General features: G+C 47.2%; 2 protein-coding genes across 4 annotated transcripts in view; one reads left to right on the top strand and one right to left on the bottom strand.

The window, feature by feature from the left end:
* The window catches only part of TMEM186 (transmembrane protein 186), a 49,621-nt gene extending 33,059 nt beyond the window's left edge, over positions 1–16,562 (top strand). Inside the window, exons 3-6 of one of the 2 annotated variants that reach the window (XR_014235623.1) lie at positions 7,020–7,200; positions 12,642–12,773; positions 14,892–16,103; positions 16,491–16,562. The gene's annotated coding sequence lies outside the window, so the exon portion shown is untranslated. The remainder of the gene's footprint in view (positions 1–7,019; positions 7,201–12,641; positions 12,774–14,891; positions 16,104–16,490) is intronic. The other variant, XR_014235622.1, reaches the window with a different exon arrangement.
* ABAT (4-aminobutyrate aminotransferase) overlaps positions 1–22,813 on the bottom strand; it is an 89,403-nt gene that overhangs the window by 21,747 nt on the left and 44,843 nt on the right. For both annotated transcript variants that reach the window (XM_082359935.1, XM_082359936.1), the window contains exons 2-6: positions 16,525–16,639; positions 10,782–10,879; positions 9,010–9,039; positions 7,137–7,254; positions 2,830–2,879 (exon numbers count right to left, since the gene is read on the bottom strand). In XM_082359935.1, coding sequence (XP_082216061.1) covers positions 2,830–2,879; positions 7,137–7,254; positions 9,010–9,039; positions 10,782–10,879; positions 16,525–16,594 — 366 coding nt within the window. In that variant the 5' untranslated portion in view covers positions 16,595–16,639. The remainder of the gene's footprint in view (positions 1–2,829; positions 2,880–7,136; positions 7,255–9,009; positions 9,040–10,781; positions 10,880–16,524; positions 16,640–22,813) is intronic.

Genomic DNA, 22,813 nt, shown 5'->3' with positions numbered 1-22,813 from the left:
GGCTGAAGAAGCAGAAGCCAGATCACAAAGGGCTTTACACTTGAAATGGAGGAGCTGGGATGCATCCTGAAGGCAGTAGGTACCGGGAGAGGGTTCCAGGCACAGCGCAGTTTGGAGGGTGGTTTGGAGGAGGTGAGAATGGACGTGGAGGTGGGAGGGAGTGATGAAGAGGGGCTGTTGAGGAAACTCCAAGTGGAAGCTGGGGGCAGAGCCAGGACAGGCCCCGGAATGGGTGGGGGAAGGGAGGATGGGGGGTGGCATCCAGGTCCAGGTTCCGGGCAGGGATGGGTGGGGGCAGGGCATCCCCCGAAAAATCAGAATCCCTGGGCCTGGAAGTCACGTGCTGCTGGGCAACTGTGCCTCCGGAGGCAGCTGACACTGCCAATGTGTCTGGTGTGTTTGTTGACACAGTTCTTTAGCACCAACTGCCGAGGCATCTGGGATCTGCAGAACGTTTCGAAACAAAGTGGGGCTCTGAATGTAAACACACGCGTGGAGCCACCAACGGGCCTCGCCAGACACCCTCCGGAGGACGTGGCTTCTGCTGGAGCAGCCCCTAGACTTGTCGACTAATTGGAGGCGAGAACCACCTCCAGGCCCCTCCCAGGCAGGCACATCCACAGGTAAAGAGGACCCGAGTTCTTTCCTATTATCTTCTGCTGTTCAGATTCAAGGGAAAACGTTTAAGGCTGGGGAGTCGGTTCCTGACATGGTCGGGCTCTCAGTCCCCCTGCTTTTCTTTGATTTCCTTTTAGGAATCACACTCTTTGTCATGTGTGGACACGTATGTCACACCTGAGAATAATGAAAGCCCCAGTGGCACGCAGCGCCCGGGAGGACGGGGAGTGGCCGGAGCTCCCACACTGCGGGAGGGAGAATTCCCAAGCCCAGTTTGGAAAACTGTCTGGCGGGATCTGCTGAGGCCAACTGTGTGCGCTCACTCTGGCCAGAGATGGACTGGCCTTGTATCACGGGACGCGTGAATGTGTCATCAAAAGACACACTGGAAGGTTCACGGTAGGAAGCGCCCCAGATGCTCATCAGCAGTAGGTAGGATGTTCATTGCAGTGTGTTCACACAGTGGAATGATGAAAGCCAGGGGGATGGATCCTCTGCGGCTACCAAGGCTGCATCTTCAGATGGATTTTGAGTGAAATAAGCCAGACGTGATAAAGAGCACACCCGGTACGATTCTACTTATGTGCTGTTAGAAGTAAGGGGAGTGGTCGGCCTAATTTGGTCTGGGGGAATAGGAACTGGGTCAGGGCATGTTGAATTCAGTGGGGGTGAAAAGCATCTTACCCTTGTGATATAGAAAGTACAGACATCTCTATGGCACTTATTATCTACGTATGTACCACATCGTATACGTATATACCACGTACCATAGGTGTGTTGTAGGCACAATTATGAAGATGCCCCAACCCTCATTCCATCCCCGGGACTGCGAATATATTGGTTTGGCCAAAAAGTTCGTTCAGGTTTTTCCGGAAAAAATCTCAACAAACTTTTTGGTCAACCCAGTATTACATGGCAGAGGGAACTTTGCAGATGTAATTAAGCTTCTTATTCAGTTCAGAAAGGAGACTGTTCTGGATTTTCTGGATGAGCTTAGTGCAACCACACAAGCCCTTTGCTAAGGGCAGAGGCAGAGAGAGGGATTGGACCAGCCGTTGCTGGCTTGACGATGGAAGGACCACGTGAAACAAACTCTGCCAACGACCTGCCCAAACCCCAGAGCGGATCCTCCCCCAGAGCTTGCAGCTAAGAGCTGACCTCAGCTTCGTGAGCCCCAAAGCAGAGCACTCAGCTGAGCTGGCCAGAGACTCCGGACCCACAAGATCTGTGAAACCATAAATGGGTGTTGTTTTAAACCCCTAGGCTGGCGGTAGTTTGTGATGGCAGCAACAAGAAACTAATACAGGATGGTATTAAAATTTCATGGTGGGGAGAACAATTAGGAAAGTAATGTCTAAAAAGGCTCCTTAAGGGAGTGAAAATTGAAAAAAGAAAGTTGAGAAACACTGGGTTACAAGGGAAAATTCATTCAGCAGTACACTCAGCATGTATGCATGTCTCCGTGTGTGTGTTACAGCCAGTGTCATCAATCATCAACGGCGCCCACAACAGAGGAGAATCCGGCTCCAAATGTTAACAGTGCCGAGGATAAGAAACTGTGTGTCACGTGCCCCCTGCCTGCCACTCCAGTCATACTTGGATCCTTCCTGGACCTCTCTGCTCAGGCTGCGCTGTCCTCTTTTGTTCCTGAAGCTCTCTGCACCTCTCCCTCCCACCCTCCTCTCCCTACAGGGACCACTCTTCCCTGACCCCTGGCCCCTCCATCCCCAAAAAGCCCAGCTCCCGTGGGTTTTATTCCCAGCACCTCCTCTGGCTGTGTGACCTTGGACAAATACTTAACCTCTCTGTGCCTCAGTTCCCTCCTCTGTAAAACAGGGATAACAACAGTAGCTGCCTCATAGACTTGGCAATATTCAATCTGTGAAGTGCCAGCCACAGTGTTTACACATATTATGCTTGTAACTATTGTTCATTATTATCATTGTCACTGTTTTATGCCCACATAGCACTGACTGCCTCGGTCTGTAGCACTTAGTATGTTTGCAATTCTCTACTTATGTGTGTGGCTAACTGGCTGCGTCCATGGGAGCAGGGCGTTGTGTTTTTGCTCACCCAAGGCATTCCAAGAGCTTAGCGCATAGTATGTGCTCAATAAATACTTAAGGGATGACTGAATGGATGGACTATTTCCAAAGGCTGCCCCAGTGATCCTCTGAATCTCTGTGAACACTGCATAACCCGGGGACTCACCACATTTTGAGGCTGTTGGATGAGTTTCATGAGAGCAGGATGGTTGTAACCTGGGGAGAGGAAGATATGGTCAGAGACCAGCATCGGATCTGGGGGTCCCATGCCCCTACCCCCATTGCCTGCCCCCTCCCTTCCCTTCCAACCCTGCAACTCTCTTTACACACAAAGGCCCATTCCTGGGGCCCAGCCCAGATTCCCCTGACTCAGAATCACTCAGGGTGAGGCCCCCAAATCTTCCACTAGTTCTCTGGGTGACTCTGATGTTCAGGTGGGAGACACACTGGACTAGACAGACAGTGAATGAAGGTTACAGCTAACTCGGGACCAGGGTTGGGAGGCTTCCCCAGGCCTGCGTGACGAATTGCAAACGTGGTCCTTGCCTTCCCTGCCGGTGTCCACCACTTGCATTCGGTCAGGGACTGGGGGAGGGAAGGAGGCTGCCTGCACACGTTTGCTCATGTCCGGCCTGGGCCTGCCACCCCGCGACAAGGCCGAGGATGCCCTTTGATTCCGCAAAATTGCTCTTCTACGAATTTATCCTACACGTGAATAAAAACCCATGTAGGGACTTCCCTGGGGGTCCAGTGGTTAAGACTCTGTGCTCCCGCTGCAGGGGATATGGGTTTGATCCCTGGCCAAGGAACTCAGATCCCACATGCCGCAGGTGGCGTGGCAAAAAAAGACAAAAACCAAAAAACCTGTGTACACCTGTCTTCATGGTGACTCGCCAACATCTGCAGGCTTGAAAGCAACCTAACGTCCATCAACAGCAGGTCAGTTGTTGCCAGGATTAGCAATAATGAACACAAAGTCTCTTGCACATAGTAGATGCCTGATAAAATGGGAGATTTTTATCATAGAGGAGGGAAGAGTAAGACAGGCCCACACAGCACTGGAGCCAGATGTCCTGGGCTCTGCAGAGCCTTTACTGCCATTTACTGAGCATCTACTGTGTGCAGGGGGCTTTCTGTTCTTTATTGCTAATCCTGGCAACAACTTCCGCAGGAAGGCCAAGTTTGTAGGAGGCACAGAAGTCAGGAGACCAGATGTAAGACCCTCAAAGGCAGACGCCAAGTGTTCAGCCCGATAGATATTGGTTGAATGATGGAACAATGTGAAGATACAGTGACACAGGCTAGAACTCAAAACTGTTACAGATGAGAAAAGACTCATCAGTGACTCTTGGAGCAGGAAGCAGACTTTGGAGAAAAACCCCCAGTCTTCAAGTATCACATTTTTTTTTTTTTATCATGCATACCTTGCACCTATTTTCTTTAAACCGATTAACTTTTTAATTTAAAGAGATTTACTTTGGGATCTCCCTCGTGGCCTAATGGTTAGGATTCCAGGGTTTTGCTTCCATGGCTCGGTTGGATCCCTGGTCGGGGAACTGAGATCCCCGCAAGCTTTGCAGAGAAGCCAAAAAAAAAAAAAGATTTACTTTTGAATGGACACTTTCTATCACTAGGGTGAGAAAGCTGCCCAAGGCTCTGAACCTGGGGCCTGATCTCCTCCATAACAAGAGATTAACAAGTGTAGATTCAGGCGTTAAAGACCCAGCATCACCCAGGGGAGACTCTCTCCTGATGGAATCAAAGAGTGAACAGATTTGAAAAGCCTTGTGGTTTCACTCTGCTGGATGCAGGGAACGTGGATTGGGGCAGTGATGTGGGGACCAAGGGAGAGAACAATCAACATTCTTCCTCTGCCTCTCCACTCCACCCCTCCCTGCCCCACTCCCAGCTGCGCTGGGACCAAGGCTGGGGAGTGCTCAGTACTCAAGGAAGGAACACTCTGTGGGGCTTTTCCAACTGACCTTTGGCTAGAGGTCTTCCAGCTCTGACTCTTTATCACGCTGCCTGGATGTTTATGACTTTTCTGCCTCTGTAGATAAGGCAGTTTCAGGGAATCAAATTAAGCCACAGATGCAGCATTTCCTATTGGCTTCAGAAGGAGAGATGAAAGCACAGCCGGCCCTCTGATCAGGAAATCCTACGCCTGGGCTCTTGATGCCATGGGCCCCCACACTGCAGGGCAGGGGCGGCTGTCTGGGAGGCTGCTATTACAGAAGTCAGCTTGAGAGGCAGAGTCATTGGTTCAAATCCTGGGCTCCCTGGACAGCTGGGGGAACCTGCAACCCCTTGAAACCTGGCTCCCTATCAATAAACTGGAAGTGATAGTAAAAGACCCGATGGTATAGGACGGTCTAAAGGATTACATGAGATAACATGGAAGGCACTATTCCAGACAGACAGTAATATCTCAATAATTATTAGTTTAAAAAAATCATCTCAATGACTACAGATGTGGGAAAAAAGGTGGCCAGAGAGAGAATTTTTTAGAACTTCTGGTCTTTTAACAGCTACTGCCAGCCTGACCCTCACCCCCCATAGAGATGCTGGCTGGCTGGGCATTGAAGCAGAAGGAGCCCCGGGTGGTGGTGGGGGGTGGTGTGAAGGATGCCGAGCTTAGCCGGGAAGAGACTGGCCCACAGTCCCAGGAAAACTCGAGATCTTATCCCGTTCACGCCAACAGGATATGGAGAGAGGGTTTTGTAAATCTTAGGCTCCAAATCGCCTTCAGAGGCCAAGGCATCTCTGAATGATGAACTTCCCCCAAACAATGAGTCAGCTGCCAACTGTTGAATCTCATCTTTTTTTTTTTTTTTTTAATTTGGCCTCACTGTGCAGCTTGCAGGATCTTAGTTCCCCAAGCAGAATCGAACCTGGGCCTCCACAGTGAAAGCACTGAGTCCTAACAACTGGACCGCCAGGGAATTCCCCAAATCTCATTTTTTTAAAAACTGTTTATTGGAGTATAGCTTTTTTTTTTTTTTTTGGTATGATTCTGTTTATTTTTATTTTTAATTTTCTGGCCGCACTGCGCGGCATATGGGATCTTAGTTCCCCAAACAGGGATCGAACCCGCGCCCCTGCAGTGGAAGCGCGGAATCTTAACCATTGGACCGCCAGGGAAGTCCCCTATGGGAGTAGAGTTGATTTACAATGTTGTGTTAGTTTCAGGTGTCCAGCAAAGTGAATCAGTTATACATACACATATATCCATTCCCTTTTTTTTTTTTTTCGTAGATTCTTTTCCCATAGAATCTCATCTTAATGGGAAATAAATAGGTTCGAGGGACTGGGCAGGGGTAAAGCAGAAGAGGCATGGACACCTAAAGGGGGGTCTCAGGGGAAAGACCCCAGGCGGCTGAGTGCAGGGGCCTGGAGGGGGGTGGGGAGCTGCTGATGGGGAGCCCAGGGTGTTCTGGCATCGTCCACTAAGGGACAGGCTTCATCTGACGCTCAGCCTACAAACCAGTGGATGCCGCGGGTAATCCATCGACCCAAGAAACATCGGCCATCCAAGCTACAAACAGCAGCCACCTGCATGTGCCAATCAGCCCAGTCTGCCCCGTCTGCCCCGTCTGCCATGCCCTCCTGCGGCAGCACAGCCTTGCTCTGGATGGCCAGGAGGTGAGCCTGGTGAGGCAGAGGCCACTGGTGCCCCTCCAGGTCACCTTTCCTGGGCAAGCCACCCCTCTCCCAGCTGCTCTGTGTGTGTGTGTTGGCGGGGGGGCAGTGCTGCTAATGGCTCCAGCGGCCTCCTTCTCTGGAAAATTGCCCCTGGTGAATGGAAGCCGCTTCGCCCGAGAGATGACACAAGTCCTTCCTTCTGGCAGCTGATGGCAAGGATCGCCCGAGAGATGACACAAGTCCTTCCCTCTGGCAGCTGATGGGCAAGAACCGACTGGCCCAGGGGTACCAAAAGGCCAGCCTCTTTGCCTTGGCCTGGGACGGACTCTGGGGTGCAATGCATGCTTCAGATCCCCCCGTGGAATCAGGCTGTGGCTGGTCTCTGGCTGAGACCTCATCCTTCTTAATTTCCCCCTGCCCTCTGCTCTCTCCCTCCCTGCCCTTTCTCCCAAGAGCTCTCCCTCAGTTAACCGCTTGCACCAAATCCCTGCCTCAGGATCTTCTTCCAGGAATCCTAAGACTGCTGACATTGGACATGGGTTCACATTCTACCTATGCTTCCTCTCCAAGCTTTGCTCATCTACCTACAAAATGGGCATATATACCCAGATCCATACTTGTAGGGTTTTGGGGAGGAGTAAATGAGAAAAGACATGTAAAGTTCCTAGTAATATACGCTCTACGAATGACTTGTTCCTTTTCTCTGCCCTTGAGGGAAGTGTCTGGCTGCGCACAAGGATGTACATCTTGGAAGGAGCGGCTGAAGTCTGGAGAGCCACAACTAACACAGAGACAGAGGCTACATTCAGGGACTGATTTTCCAGCTCTTACCTATGGGGACAGAGGAGATCTGGGAATAAAGATCCAACATCCGGTTGCCATCCACGTCCACCAGGTAATTGCCTCGGCTCTCTTCGTAATTGCAGAAAAAGTGCACAGCTTCTGCATTCTTGGGGAAAGGAGAGACTGGATCAGGCTCACTGCAGTTCCTTAGATCCTCAGTCTTTCAGGATTAAGCTTGAATTGATGAAGTAAGCCATGTCCTGCCCATTTATGGACACATGGACGGTATCTGTGGGTGCTGGCAGTGTTGGATTTTTTGCCCTGCTGGTAATTACATGGGTGATTTGCCTTATAATTGTTTATTAGGCTATGGATTTGTATTTTATGATTTTTTTCTGTATGTGTTTTATATACCACAACAAAAAAGACTGAGATATAAATCTGAAGAAGATTCTGAAAAGCTAAAATGTATATAGTAAGTCTTAGGGCCTAAGAAAACTAAAAAATATATAGTGATTATGAAAGAAATGAAAATGGTACACTAGAAGATATTCACTTTATGTACAAAAAATTAGTAGAAAATGAAGAGAGGAACAAAAAAGACATGAGACAGAGAGAGAACAAAAAATAAAATGGAAGCTGTAAATACAACTACACCAATAATAACATTAACTGTGCATGGATTAAACAATTCAATAAAAAAAAAATCAGAAACCTTCAGACTGGATAAAAAGATTCAGTTATATGCTGTCTACATGAGACATACTTTAGATTCAAGAATACAAATTAGGCTGAAAGTAAAAATATGGGAAAAGATATATGATTCTCACAGCAATCATAAGAAAGATGCAATGGTGTCTACTAATATCAGACAAAATTGACTGTAAAACAAACAAAATGTTCCTAGAGGTAAAGAGAGGCATTTTATGATGACAAAAGGGTCCATCCACTAAGACGACTATAAACATATAAGCAGCACCTGATAACACAGCCTCAAAATACATGAAGCAAAACCCAACGGAATTGAAGGGAAAAATAATTCTATAAAACTAGTTGGAGACTTCAGTACCTGGTTTTCAACAATGGATTGAACAAATAGGCAGAAGATTAACGTGAATACACTCTAGATTAATAGATCTCATAAACATGCATGGAACACCCCACCCAACAACAGTAGGGTACACGTCCCTCTCGAGTGCATGTGGAACATTTTCCAGAATAGACGATATGCTAGGCCATAAAAAAGGCTCAATAAATTTCAAAGGATTGAAATCACTCAAAATAAGCTTCCAACCCCAATAGAATGAGATGAGATTAGAAATCGATAACAGAAAGAAGTTTGGGGGGCTTCCCCGGTGGCGCAGTGGTTAAGAATCCGCCTGCCAATGCAGGAGACACGGGTTCGAGCCCTGGTCTGGGAAGATCCCACATGCCGCAGAGAAACTAAGCCTGTGCGCCACAACTACTGAGCCTGCGCTCTAGAGCCCGCGAGCCACAACTACTGAGCCCGCATGCCACAACTACTGAAGCCCGCGCGCCTAGAGCCCATGCTCTGCAACAAGAGAAGCCACTGCAATGAGAAGCCTGCGTACCGCAAAGATGCATAGACCCCGCTCGCTGCAACTAAAGCCCGTGCACAGCAACGAAGACCCAGTGCATCCATAAATAAATAAGTACATAAAATTTTAAAAAAAAAGAAAGAAAGAAGTTTGGGAAGTTCACCAAAATGTGGAAATTACACAACACATAAATAACCAATGAGTCAGAGAAGAAATCACAAGGGAAATTAGAAAAAAATGTTTAGATCAAAAGTCAGCTGCATGTTTTTTAAAAAAGAGCCAGCACAGATTAAGTGTTTGTGTCCTTTGGCTAAATTGTAACAAAGAAGCAATGGAAGGATTGTTATTTCATTCCTGCTCACCTGAATTACATTCAGCTGTTTCATTAACTCCTGCAGGAGAGAAGAGAAAAGCATTATAGCACGGACACATGCTTGCCAGAGCAGCTTAAAATCTTTCATGTTTTCCCAATATTATAAATATTTTTAAATTGCTTAATAGAATTAGTTGGCAGGAAACAATTCCTGCCAGTTAAATTACCAGTACAACAGACAGGCTGGAGGTTTAGACACTTCAAAGATAACAGTCAAATAAACTATTTAACAAAAATTTAAGCTGAAGATGTTTACCTAATGTCCAGAAAAGCATGGGCTCTCTTTTTATTTAGGGGTAAAAAAGGCTTCAACACCCCATTAGGAAAACAAAATTAACTGAAAATAGAAATTTGCCCATCAAAGAACCATTTATAATTATAATCTGAACACCCCACTTGTACAATTACACATAGAAACTGGGAATTACAAACTAGTGGCTTTACTATTACAAGGATTTCTTCTTTAAAAACAAGTCAACATAAAGTAAACTTTAGCAATTAGTGTCATAAAACTATGTATTTCCACGTAAAAATACAAAATAATATTCATGACAAGAATATGAAATTTATTCCAAGTATTTTACTATTATTAAATTAAAATCCACCCCTCCCCAATAGAAATATGCATGAAAAAAGTCTTCTTTTGTCAGCAAAAGACTACGCAAAATAACTACAATCATTTATATCGGTACAAAGATTTCTGGATTTATTAAATAGTTTCAATGACAAAAGAGACAGCTTTTGACTTTTAAAAAAAAAGACACTGTGGATAAAATCTGCAAAATATGCAAAGAAAATAAATTTGTATTAAAAAGGTTTACACTATTATTTTTTAGGTGCAAACATTAGAAACAGTATTGCACATTACAACACAGAATCAAAGTTAACCAGCCTTCCAAAGTGTGTTGTATGCAGGTTTGTAGCTTCTTTGAGGAGAAGCTGCAACATCCCTCACTCATCTGTGTCTCTTCCATCTCACAGGCTAACATCAATTCCAGGGATTCAGAGCTACCCAATGTCTCTCATACACCATGTACTGTCACCGTGAGGGCTTCTCTGTACACCATTCCCCTTGCCTAGAACAGAATGCACTCCTTCATCCAATTCCTCCTTGTGGCCCTTTAAGATCAAGCTCAGGGGGGCATGTGCTATACATGCCCTGTGCCATATCACATTGTCATGTTCCTTCACTGTTGTTGGAATGCTCTGCCCCAGCCCCTGACTCTGGACTCAAAGCAAGCCATGTAACTTGCTTTGGCCAACAGAATGAAGTGGAAATGATGGTGGGCCAGTGTGGAGCCTAGCTCAAGAGACCTATAGCAAGTTCTCCTCTTCCATCACTGTGAGAGCAAGCTCAGCCTGGCTGGCTGGAGCATGAGAGATGCACAAAGCAGAACCAAGTCACCACAGTGACCCAAGACAAGCCTAGCCAATCATCCCTCAGGCATGTAGATGAGCCCAAGAGAGCTGCCTACCCAACGGCCAGTTAACCCTGGATGCATGAGCAACTTGTATGCTGCTGAGGTTTTGTGATTGTTTGTTACACAGCATTATTGTGGCAATAGACAACTGATACATCTCCTCTGAGAAGACTTCTTTGGCTTCTTATGAAGGAATGGCTTGGTTTAAGGTTCTGGATCTCTAATGGTGAACTCTCTGAAAGCAGCTAAGGATACGGGGCCCTCAGCTTGGCTGTGTTCTTGCCCCATGGACACTTTTTGCTCTTTTCTGAAACACACCATTCAGCTGTGCTCAACTCACCAGAGATCTAGGCCCTGGGACTTCCGTCTTCATCAAAGGCCCATCATAATCAAATTCAATGTCGACTTTGGCTGCGGCCTGACTGATGTGTCTGGATCCTGCGGTAAACAAAGATGGTGAGAACCCCTGGGGACAGCAGATGTGAGACTCCTGCCCTTATAACACCCAATGTCCCTAACAGAGGCAGTGCCAGGACCTCAGCCCCATCCCCGCCAGACTGCCCCAGAACTCTGAGTGTGGCCACGTGGGCACCACAGGAACCCTGAGGACTTAAAGAAATGGGAAAGCCCGGAGCCAGTGAAGCTGTAAGCAAGCAGCATGCTCACGTCCTGCTGGCGTGAAGATAAGCTGATGCCGGCTTCCTATTCCTTTTGAGTGAGCAATCTCAGTTTTTAGGATTCATCCCAAGAAAATAACGGGACCAGTGCACAAAGATATCGGTTAAAAATATTGGGACTTCCATGGCGGTCCAGTGGTTAATACTCCGTGCTTCCACTGCATGGGGCATGGGTTTGATCCCTGGTCGAGGAACTAAGATCCCGCATACAGCACAGGGAGGCCAAAAGAAAAAAGAAAAAAACCAAAAACACACAAAAAATATTTGTCATAGTATTGTTTCTAACAACAGCAAAGAGGAAACAACCTAAATGTCCAACAATGGAGAGTTGCTGAATAGAATATGCCATATTCTACCATTTCACAGACAGCGGAATACTGGGAATATTATGTATCCATAATAAAAATTATCCAAATTTTGTAAAAAATTTAATCTATATCCATATGTATATATAGACCTGAGTTTCTCAGCCTCGGGCCTATTGACGTTGTGGGCTGTGTCGTTCTCTGCTGTGGGAGCTGCCCCGGGCGCTGTAGGGTGTATAGCGGCCTCCCTGGCCTCCACCCACTAGATGCCAGTAGCACCCACCTGGGAGCTGTGCCCCTAGTTGCATCAATCAAAAATCATCCAGGAGAGAATAATCAAATGTCTAAATTCAGGTGGTCCTCATTTATAGAATTTTTTGGTTAAAAAATATTTGGGGCACAAGTCATTTGCTTGAAACTGATTTCACATTTTTTGCATAGTAATAAACTTGTAGAGGGTTAAATAAACTTGAGTTCCCAGGCTAACCTCACAGGGCTTTTTAGCTCAGCATCTTGCTGAAATGAAGGGTAGTTTCAGTCCCAAGTCTCACTGACCCCTAAGCAAAAGACCGCTGTGCGGAATCCAAGTGTGTAATGATTTATAATCAGTAACCCCTAGAAATCCTTTGAATGTCCCTGTTCATCTTTTATCTTCCTGGCACATATTTGGTGGTTGGAAAATGCGAGTTCCTCTTACATGGGTTGCCATACTTGCATCAAACTAGGGAATCTCTAGATGCTTCATATAAATCATATGTGTGATCTTATTTTATCTTTCCACAACCCTGAGGGGTAGGTTGTTATTGTTTGCATTACATAGGAAAGGAAACTAACAGTAAAACATGCTAGCATCTCTCTCTGTTTTCTCTCTCCCTCTGTGTCTCACACACACACACACACACACACACAACTTGCCAAACTATAAAAAGCCACATTAGAAAACATATTTAAATTCATTCTTAATTTTTCATAATTGCTTTGAATATCAAAGAAGGTTTCTGAATTAATTATGCAATAAAGTGTAGCCCTTTGAACGTAAAATCCAGTTAAAATCCAACACTACCCTTATTTTGAGGCATGAAGGTACCAGCTTTTATTATCTTTTGTTTGATCTTACAGTGAAAAGGGAATTCCCATTTATTCCATTAGCAGAGAGTTAAAGGTCATGGAACACACTGATGACTTTTAAGAAAACTGTAAACTCTTTCTCTCTTCCAGAGCTCAGGGTTACTGGTCAACACTGAGTCCAACTAGACCTGCATTCAACAGGGATGCCTATTTGGATAAAAAGAGCTCTTAACCAGTGCTAGTCTTGCTTTGTCTCCAGCAAAGGGGGAAAGTGAAAAATTTGTAAGTAGTAAATTGTCCTCTCATGAGGATACACAAGTCCTCCCTTCCTTTCTCCAGAAAATGTCTTGACATCACATTGTAGGAATCAGACTTCTTGGGGGTTGGAAAGCGGGAATACCAGGAATGGAGGGAGTTAGCGGTGGGACCTGCAGCTGAAAGGATCCTGACGACAGGGAGCGTGTGGGGTCATGTGGAGTCACAGTTATGAGGTTGTCAAGGCCATGAGTAAACAGGACTGGGAGGTGGGGTCGGGGTAGGAGCTAGGAGAGGCAGTGGCTAGAGGGGGAGGATCCTTCCACTGGGAGCAGAGATCAATGGGGCATGAGGCAGGGAGGCCATGGCCAGGTGCAAGGCAGATGGGTATGGGTCAAGAACTGCACTGGTTCCTACCATGTACCAAGTCTTTGTGGGTGTGGATGGAAGAGGGCCAAAACTTCTGGGCAGAAATCCTGAAAATCAGAGTCTGGTGAGTTTTTTGGCAACTGTGCTATCGGAAAAAGGAAGATGGGGACGCTAACACAGATTCAGTCCCTACTTTGTGCTATGCAGGCCCTACCTAGGCAAACGCTCACCTCTTGTTTTAATTAATCCACAACCTTTTTGTGAGATGATGTTGTCCCCATTTTACAGATGAAGATCAGAGAGGTTAAGCAACTTTCCTGAGGTCACACAGCTAGTGAGTTGCAAGGCCAGAATCTGAATCCAGAATACTTGTGCTTTTCCTACTATATCTCAATTTTGATTTTTTGTAGAGGAAAATAACCAAATACCAATACGACAAATTTTCTCTTGATGATATATAATGACATAAACCACAAAAAAAAGAACAAGATTTAAATTGTCAAGGAAGCCTTTTCTGGGATCCCTTATACCAAGTTGCATGAGTAGATGTCCATTTACTGAGCACTAATGGTGAACATACCAGGCATTATTCTGAGCAATTTACATGGATTACCGCATGTAATGCTCACAACCCCCTAGGTGGTAAACGTTATTATGATTCTCATGTTAAAGAAGACACTAAAGCTCAGAAAGGTCAATTAATTTGCCCAAAGTCACACATCTGTTGAGTGGCTAAGCTGGAAATTTGTCCGCTGGACCTCTCCTTTCCCGGATACTGTGAATGTAACTCATGTATCTTCCATTTCATCTAGTGTGGGTCTTTCAAATGAAACGTTTGCAGCAAAACGACTCACTTCCCCAGAGGCAAATTACTATCAAAAGTACAAGGAAGCCAAAAAATGTCTGAATTAATATTGAATGATCCAGCATTTTCATTCATGAATAAAGCAGCACGCCCAGAAGGCAGGGGTGTGCCCTGACACACAAGACCAGGCATAGTGGGTAAATCCCGCCCAGCCCTCTGTGGCCATGCCAATCCACAGAGTCATTTTTTTTTAAATTAATCAATTTATTTTATTTAGTTTTGGCTGTGTTGGGTCTTCGTTTCTGTGCGAGGGCTTTCTCTAGTTGCGGTGAGCGGGGGCCACTCTTCATCGCGGTGCGCAGGCCTCTCACTGTTGCGGGCTCTCTTGTTGCGGAGCACAGGCTCCAGACGCGCAGGCTCAGTAGTTGTGGCTCACGGGCCCCGTTGCTCCGCGGCATGTGGGATCTTCCCAGACCAGGGCTCGAACCCATGTCCCCTGCATTGGCAGGCAGACTCTCAACCACTGCGTCACCAGGGAAGCCCCACAGAGTCATTTTTTAACTCTAAACTGTAAAAGCAGCCATCCAATGTTTTGAACGTCCTCTTAGTCTTCTACTGAGAGTAATAAATGAATGTCATTTTCCCAAATAGCAAGGGTTCTGTATGTGAGCCTGGCCAAAATCAAGGTCACGTTCAACTGGAGTTGTTTGCTTTTGTTTAAAAACAAAACAAAATACCTTATCCCTCCCCTCAACTGTCCACCCCACTTACTCTTAACAAGGAAAATATCAGTAAGCAACAATGAAAAAACAAACATGTCTAATTTCACCACCCAGAGAGAACCATTCTGCTGTCTGGTCTCCCGGTCTCTGTGCTCTACTTGCTGATATAAGATGATAAACGCTTTGCATGATGCCATTGGGAACACTGTCTCAGGCCATGAACTATCAGCATGTTTAATGGCTTTGCAGTGATCCAGTGGGTGGAGGCACTGCACGGAAGCATCTGAACACAGTGAGGGTGGTAGCAGCCTGCGGCTCCCCACTGGGGCACCCTCTTCTCTTCCTCACGCTGAGGAAGCAGCTGCCGTGTTGTGAGCGGCTGCATGAAGACTTCCACGTGGCACTGAATCCAGCCACAGCCACGTGAGTGAGCTTGAGAGTGGATCCCCGGCTCCCCCGGTGAACCTTCACACAGGACCGCAGCCCTGGTACCAGCTCAACTGTGCCTCATGAGAGACCTGGACCCAGAGCATCCAGCCAAGCCACCCTGGATTCGTAATCCACAGAAACTGTGAGATAATAAACATGCATTATTTTAACCTGTTACGTTTACAGGTATTTGTTATATGACAATAGATAATTAATATGTAGTTAAGGGTGTGGGTCCTGGGACAACCCGGCTCCGCTCAAAGCCTGGCTCAGTCCCTGGCAGGCTCTGAGACTCTGGGAAAGTTACATAACCTCTCTGAGTCTCAGTTTGGTTCAGAGCAACGTACCAAGGTCAGTTCCTCAGTTGTGACAAATGCATCCTAGTGATGTAAGATGCTAACACTGGGGAAAACTGAGTGAGGAGCATATGGGATCTCTTTGTACTGTCTCTGCAATTTCTCTGCATACCTAAAATATTCCAAAAGAAAATGTTTATTTAAAAATAAAACCTGTGGGAGAGGAGAGAACATTCCTTCTTTTTATTCTACTCAGGATATAAACACCTGCAACATTCAACATGCAAACCAAGGCCTCGGCCAACAATTTGTCTTCAGAAGGCAGACAGGACTGACAATAAGAAGGAGACATTGTGACAACAAGCACGGGGCTCTGAAAACTGGGGACAGCCTGGAGGGGCTGGTGTCCAAAGGAGGCTACTGCAAGCCTCCCTCTCCCAGAGCCTCTGGGAGGCACGTGGGGGAGTGATGATGAGAACCCAGTGTTTGGAGCCGGACTGACTTGCATTCAAGGGGCTGCGTGATTTTGCTTCCCTGAGCCTCAGTTTTCTCATCTGTAAAATGGGATTCACCCTTTCCTTCCTCATTAGACTATAGGGAGGGAGGTCTCCTGACATCACACGGGCAGGGTGCTCACTTGGCTACACTGAACTCAGCGAGGCAGAGAGAAATAGAACCATCTGAGAGAGACCACGGCGGCAGAATGAGCCAGTGCTGTTGGCCGGTTGGGTGCAGGGTGAGTGGAGGTGAGGGAGAGGGTGGGGTGGACATGCCTGGGATGGGGCCTCCCATCCAGTGCCCTTGAAGCTTTACAAGGACCTCTGTAGTTTTCTTGTTTCTCGGCAGTAAACCCAGCTATGTGTTTTCTCCAACAATCCCTATGCAGCCAGCTGGGCCCTTCTGGCTGCTGGGGCCACCGCCTCCGTGCCCGCAGAGTGGCTCCAGGATGGATCAGCTCCCTGACCACTGCCACGCTGTCCACCCGGGGACAGGAGCACATGGTGGAGATGGGAGGGGTGGCGACGGGGACAGTTTTATGGGGGTGGGTGGGACAGCGGATCCCTTTATCCCCAAGTATTTTTTCAGACCCAAAATCTCTAGTCTGGATTGTGTCTCCCATTAGGGCCAGTTCTTGCCGAGACCTCCCCAGGGCTTACCGGGCACAAGCAGGCGGTAGTTGTGCTGGAAGCTGAAGGCCAGCCGCCGGGTGAGCAACATGGAGGCCATGGTCACCTCCACCGGCAACAGAGACCCCTGTCACACGCTCCTGCCCTGAAAGAAAACAGAAACACAGAGTCACGCCAACAAAGACCACACCCTTGCTGGCCAAGTATCCCACTCCCCACAATTTCCCCACACAGTGGAGAAGTTTATTCTAATACGAAATCCTTTGCTTTCATACAGAATATAAACTTTTTTAAAAAATAAATTTATTTTATTTTATTTATTTTTGGCTGCGTTGGGTCATTGCTGCGCGTGGCCTTTCTCTAGTTGCGGCGAGCAGGGGCTACTCTCTGTTTTGGTGCACGGGCTTCTCATTGCAGTGGTTTCTCTTGTTGCGGAGCACGGGCTCCAGTCATGCGGGCTTCAGTAGTTGTGGCACGCAGGCTAAGTAGTTGTGGCTCACAGGCTCTAGACTGCAGGCTCAGTAGTTGTGGCACATGGGCTTAGTTGCTCCATGGCATGTGGGATCTTCCCGGACCAGGGCTCGAACCCATGTTCCCTGCATTGGCAGGTGGATTCTCAACCACTGCGCCACCTGGGAAGCCTAGAATATAAACTTTAAAAAAAAAACTTTTTGACCACGTGACTTGCAGGATCTTAGTTCCTGGACCAGGGATTGAACCCAGGCCACGGCAGTGAAAGCTTCGAGACCTAACCACTGGACCTCCAGGGAATTCCCCAGAATATACACTTTAAATCAAAGCCTGTTCACATGTGTTTTCATTTGACCTTGTAGCCAGGTAGGATTATTATGCCCATTTTCTAGATGGAAAAACAAAGAGAGGGGACAGGGTTGGCTTGAGAGCTCTCTGTAGGTGAGCTGGCAAGCTCAAGGCATCATCCACCTGGGATAAGCAAGGCAGGCCTGTGTTCTACACGATGGAAAGACCCAGAAGGATGAAACTTCACAGCAGATGTCATGATGACTGCTCAATGTGGGAAGCAGGGAGCTCCCTCTGCCCTGTTCACATACAGAATATCGGTGGTTGGGAATCCTGCAGATCCAGAGGCATATCCGGTGGCCCATTTTGGCGGTTGTACTTCTCCCGAGTTTGTTCTGGACTGAGAGTGGTCCCCGGAATGTGGGATTTTCAGTTTTGAAACTGGAACAGGCCCAGAGCCCAGTGGATAGTTACCCTACACAGCCCCAGGGAGTCAGGTTCCCAGCTCCCACTTTACAGGTGTGTTGGCTGATTCTCTCCAGATTGCTCCTAAGCCCTGATCCCAAATCCCGGCGCCTAGCTCTGTTAGTTGCCTTTTGCATTGTGGGCCTGAAGCAAAGCTCCCTCCCCCATTGTTTATTTGCTTCTTTTTATCACCTCTCCCCCCTCCATCCCCCTCTCCCCAGGCCACCATTCAAACATACTCTCTGTTCATCTTTTTGTTTGTGGGTCTTCTCACTAAATACATGCTTTGTTACTTAGCACGTGTATTTTCCTTGTGTACCTACAATACTGGATATAGACCTGTATTGTTTCTCAGAACAATGACGGAAGCATTCACTTCTCATTATTACTCTGTTTCCCGAGTCCTTTCTACATGCTGCCCACTGTGCTAAGCACTTTACATACAGTATTATTAACAGTTATTATTATTATTAACACCCACAACAATGCTATGTGATCCCCTTTTTACAGATTAGGAAACTGAGGCACATAGATGTTAATGGCGGATCTGAAAACAGAATTCAGCTGTCTGAGTCCAGGGTCAGCAAACGTCACCACTCACCATTCTCAGAAACTTCTCCCTCCGTCTACAGGGGTGTAGACATGGCAGCCAGGTCTGTTCTGTGCGACCCAGCCCCACTGGTCATAGCTGACTGGTCCTGGCTGGGCCAGAGTCCTGGGAGCTGCTGGGTCAGCCACTCTCTACCTTGTAAGAGGAGCCGGCGTTCAAACACGGTCTTTTGTTAATTAATTAATTAAGTTGGCTGCGCTGGGTCTTAGTTGCGGCATGCGGGATCTTCCTTGCCGCGTGCGGGATCATTAGTTGCGGCATGCGGGATCTAGTTCCCTGACCAGGGATCGAACCCAGGCCCGCTGGATTGGGAGCAGAGTCTTAACCACTGGCCCACCAGGGAAGTCCCCAAACAGGGTCTTTTCATGGAGAAGAATGTGGCCTTTGCACTAGAGAGAAGCAGCCACAGGAGAGAGAAAGTGGGTCCTGCATGTGGGGGACTCCCTGGTTCCATCTCAAGCTTGCATTTCAGCTCGGCCATGAGTGCAGCACCTACTTCTGAACCTGAGTTACCTTCCCCGGCGGGGGGTGAGTGGGTGGGGGCAGGGGAGAGCCAGGAGTGTTACACTCAAAGATGTCCCTCCACGTGGGAGGAAACATCAGGAGTGAGGGAAAAGTGTTCCCATCCTAATAGTGCCTTAGTAAGAAAGTCCAGAAAGCCTCCCTCTTCCCCACTTTTCTGGGCTTGCTTGCATTACTTTGAATGGATTTCTGTTGCTTGCAAACAGAATCCTAGCTAACAGCATGGTTAGAGCGTCAGAGCCCCAGATTTTGGGAGTGCACTGGGAATAATGCCTCTTCTGGGACTTCCCCGGTGGTCCAGTAATTTAGACTCCGTGCTTCCACTGCAGGGGGTGCAGGTTCGATACCTGGTCAGGGAACTAAGATCTCACATGCCACACGGCGAAGCCAAAAAAAGAAAAAGAAAACGATAAACAAAACCATAATAATGCTTCTTCTACTCAGCACTGCAGGTAGAGCAACGCCCTGCAGGGTGGCTAAGGATAGAGACTTCTGGGCCGGCGAACCTTCTCTCCCGGGGGATCGGGATTCCTCCAGGGTGGAAGTGACTATTCTGAAGGGTACTTTATGCCCCTCAATCTGCTCAACCAGCAGTAGTGTACCTCTCCGTTTCAGAGACCACGAGATGGAAGCTCGACGACGAGATGGAAGCTCGGAGGAGTTACGGTATTTGGCTTTGGTCATAGGATTGCTTCGGACTGCCTGACCCCAAACCCTTCATTACAACATCGATTAAGTCAGTGAATAACAAAACACCTACTGTAGAAGCAACGGGGCTTGATGAATACAAATGATCTAGTTCAGAGAGGAAATTCTGTTGCTTTTCACCTGAGAAAATATTATTGAGAAAAGCATGGGCTTGGAAGGTGAGACCTTAAATTAACTGAGAAACCAGACTCTTTCCGTAATAACTCAATGGATATTTTGATCTATTCCAGAACAGCCAACTCAATGCAAGCCTGTTAATTTTTAGCAGCCTGGTAACTAGGTAGAAAGAGTAGTTGCTGTCTCTCATTTAAGAGCATTTGTCTCAAACGGGAGCACTTAAGACTCCACACAGTTCAATTTCCATTAGACGTGTTTTTGAAAATGCGAGAATCTCGGAGAGCTAGCATATTAACATTTGAATGCTCTGCAAAAGTGAAAGTCACATCTATACACTTTCAATTACAAAATGTCACACTGGGAAACATATCTCAGTGACATTTCAGTGGCCCGCAGTTGAAACTGACCTTATAACGAAACCTGATCTCTATCAGATGTTAGTTCTTAGCACAATATATTTCCAACAATCAGAAGAATTAATGTCATTCATTTACTGTCCCTGGCCCACTAATTCAATCAACAAAATTAATTAGGCACCTGTTTCAGGCAAGGCACTGCATTATTTAGACACAGGAGAAAACGAAGATGGATAAAATGCTCCTCTCTTTCTGAAGCTCATAATTTAGTGTCAGAGGAACGAAGGGGAAAAAAATGGGAGAATTTAATGTAGTAGCTGCTTTACGCATCATGTTGATAAATTCTTAAAATAACCTGGCAGGGTATGCAGGTGAAAGAATTTCCAGTTCACTGTCAACAACTAATTCTGTACAAGACAGAATGGAACCCTGACTTTTGCTGGTATAAGCAAGGTGCCACGGGAACAGAGAAATTAATTCTGGGTTGAGGGGTGTGCTGCCCCCTGAAAGGCTGCGAGATTTCAGAAGTCACAGAAGAAAGGGGAGGTAAGGCCTGAGCTAATGCTCGGAGGCATGAAAGGACATGGAACGGCCAAGGATTCAGGCAAGAAATCACAGAGCGGTGGAAGGGAAGATGAGGGGCAGAAACAGCTGATGGCCAGATGGAACCCTCTGGAGACCCTCTCAAGGAGGGAGAGTGCCAGCTGCTCTAGTCTTATCCGGAAGGATCCTGTTCAGCCAAGTCCCAGAGGACAGGGAGGGAATGAGTACTCAGCATGTCAATGAGACGCTGGGGTCATCGTTGAGCTGGGGAGGGGGGCTTGCTGGGGTGAGCTGAGCGGAGGGCACCAACCAGGGTGGGAGTTGATAGCGAGGAAGCAGCCAGGGACCAGCTCCTAAACCCTCAGCCTTAGACATGGTGGTTTAAGAATTATGCGTTCCTCAAAATGTTAAACGTAGGATTACTATATGGCCCAGCAATTCCACTCCTAAGTATACACCCAAAAGAACTGAAAATAGGAATAAATACATAAACACGCATGTTCACAGCAGCACCATTCACAATCATCAAAAGTTGGAAACAACCCACTGTCCATCAGTGGATGAGCAGATGAACACCATGTGGTCTGTCTACACCCGGGAGTATCATTCGCCACGAAAAGGAAAGAAGCACTGATACAACATGGATGAACCTCAAAGACATTATGGTAAATGCAAGAATCCAGACGTAAAAGGTCACATATTGTAAGATTCTGTTTATATATAAAACTTCCAGAATAGGTAAATCCAAAGAGATAGAAAGCAGATCAGTGGTTGCCAGGGGCTGGGAAGAGAGGATAGTGGGAGTGACTATTGAATGGACACGGGGTTTCTATTTCGGGGGATGAAAAAGTTTTGGAACTAGATAGTGGTGATGGTTGTACAACATTGTGAATGTGTTAAAAGGCACAGAATTGTTCACTGAAGATGGTTGATAGTTAATTTTGTTATGTGAATTTGACCTCAATAAAAAAGGGAATTGTTGAGTGATCCCTCCTCTTTCACAGAGGGGAGAGAGAGGACCAGAAAAAGCCATAGAGGGGAATGACACATCCTGATCATAGAGGCCTGCGTTTGAATTCCTGCCGCTACAGGCTGTGTGATCCCAAGTTGTCATTTGACCGATCTGCTTCATTCATTCACTTAGCAGATGTCCCTGTGCCCCTGTGATACGCCAGGCACCGTGCATAGGCACTCTGATGAAATGCAGGGCAAGACCCAGCTTAAAAAGAGCTGTGATAGATTAGTGATGTCTGTCATGTGCACTGTAATAGTGCAGTCGTTGATTCTAGAGCTCTGTGGTCTGAGATCCCTGGAGGTTTCTGGGGTCACTGAGGACAGGGGACAGCCTACAGGCAGACTCTCCTTGCAGACTCACTCTGGGGCCCCTCAGATGCAAGTCGGCCACAGGGGAGGCTCCCTTTCCCGGGCGGAGACCCCAAAGCAGCAACAGTGACAGCAGAGAGCTGGGTGCCCAGGGGTCTTGCTGGGGGCCAGTCATGCCCATCTCTCACCTGACGGGGCAATGATGTCCTCAGGGGGTTCCTGGCTTTCTCTCTTCCTCTCCTTCTGTTTTCTAATTGGTTTCTGACCTTTTTAAAGGATAATTCATCTCACATCACTCTCCTGCCTCAAACCCTCCAATCACACTTAGAAAAATGCAAACCTCGAGAGAGTGGGGATGGAGTTTTTCCTGTTCACCAGGTACCCGGAGCTCAGCACAGCTCCCGGACTCACCGCACTTGAGCTGTGAAAGGCAGACAGTCCCACACGCCTTTTAAGGTAGATCATATTTAAAATTAGCGAGCAGGTCTGAAATTCGTGTTAAAACAACAATTTAACAATAACAGTCCCCTCCCCTCAAAGCTAAAGTCACTGTGTCACTGACTGTCCACCACAGCCCTTGTTTGGCTTGGGCACAGAAGACACATCACTCTCCTGGCCTCGGTTTCCTCGTGTGTAAAATGTAGGTGTTGGAACATATTGTTTCTAAGGCCCCTTCTGACCCCGAGAAGCATGTGGCGAGCTGTTTACTGAGAATTCCTGGCAGCACTGCTCCCCACCCCCACCCTAACCCCAGAAGGGGTCCCAGCATCACCCTGTTCCTCCCGCCATGCCCTCTGCAATCTGTGGCACATCTGGAAAAAGGAGGAGGTGGCCTGAGGGATCCTGGGCCTGAGGGGGAGCTTTCCGAGCACCGGCACACCCTGAGGCTTGTGACCAAGGCGGGGCTGGAGAAATC

The sequence above is a fragment of the Balaenoptera borealis genome (assembly GCF_965194805.1).
Source record: "Balaenoptera borealis genome assembly, chromosome: 16".
Taxonomy (NCBI): domain Eukaryota; kingdom Metazoa; phylum Chordata; class Mammalia; order Artiodactyla; family Balaenopteridae; genus Balaenoptera; species Balaenoptera borealis.
Note: the sequence above shows the minus strand (reverse complement) of the source record. Positions and strands in the feature narration are given on the sequence as shown.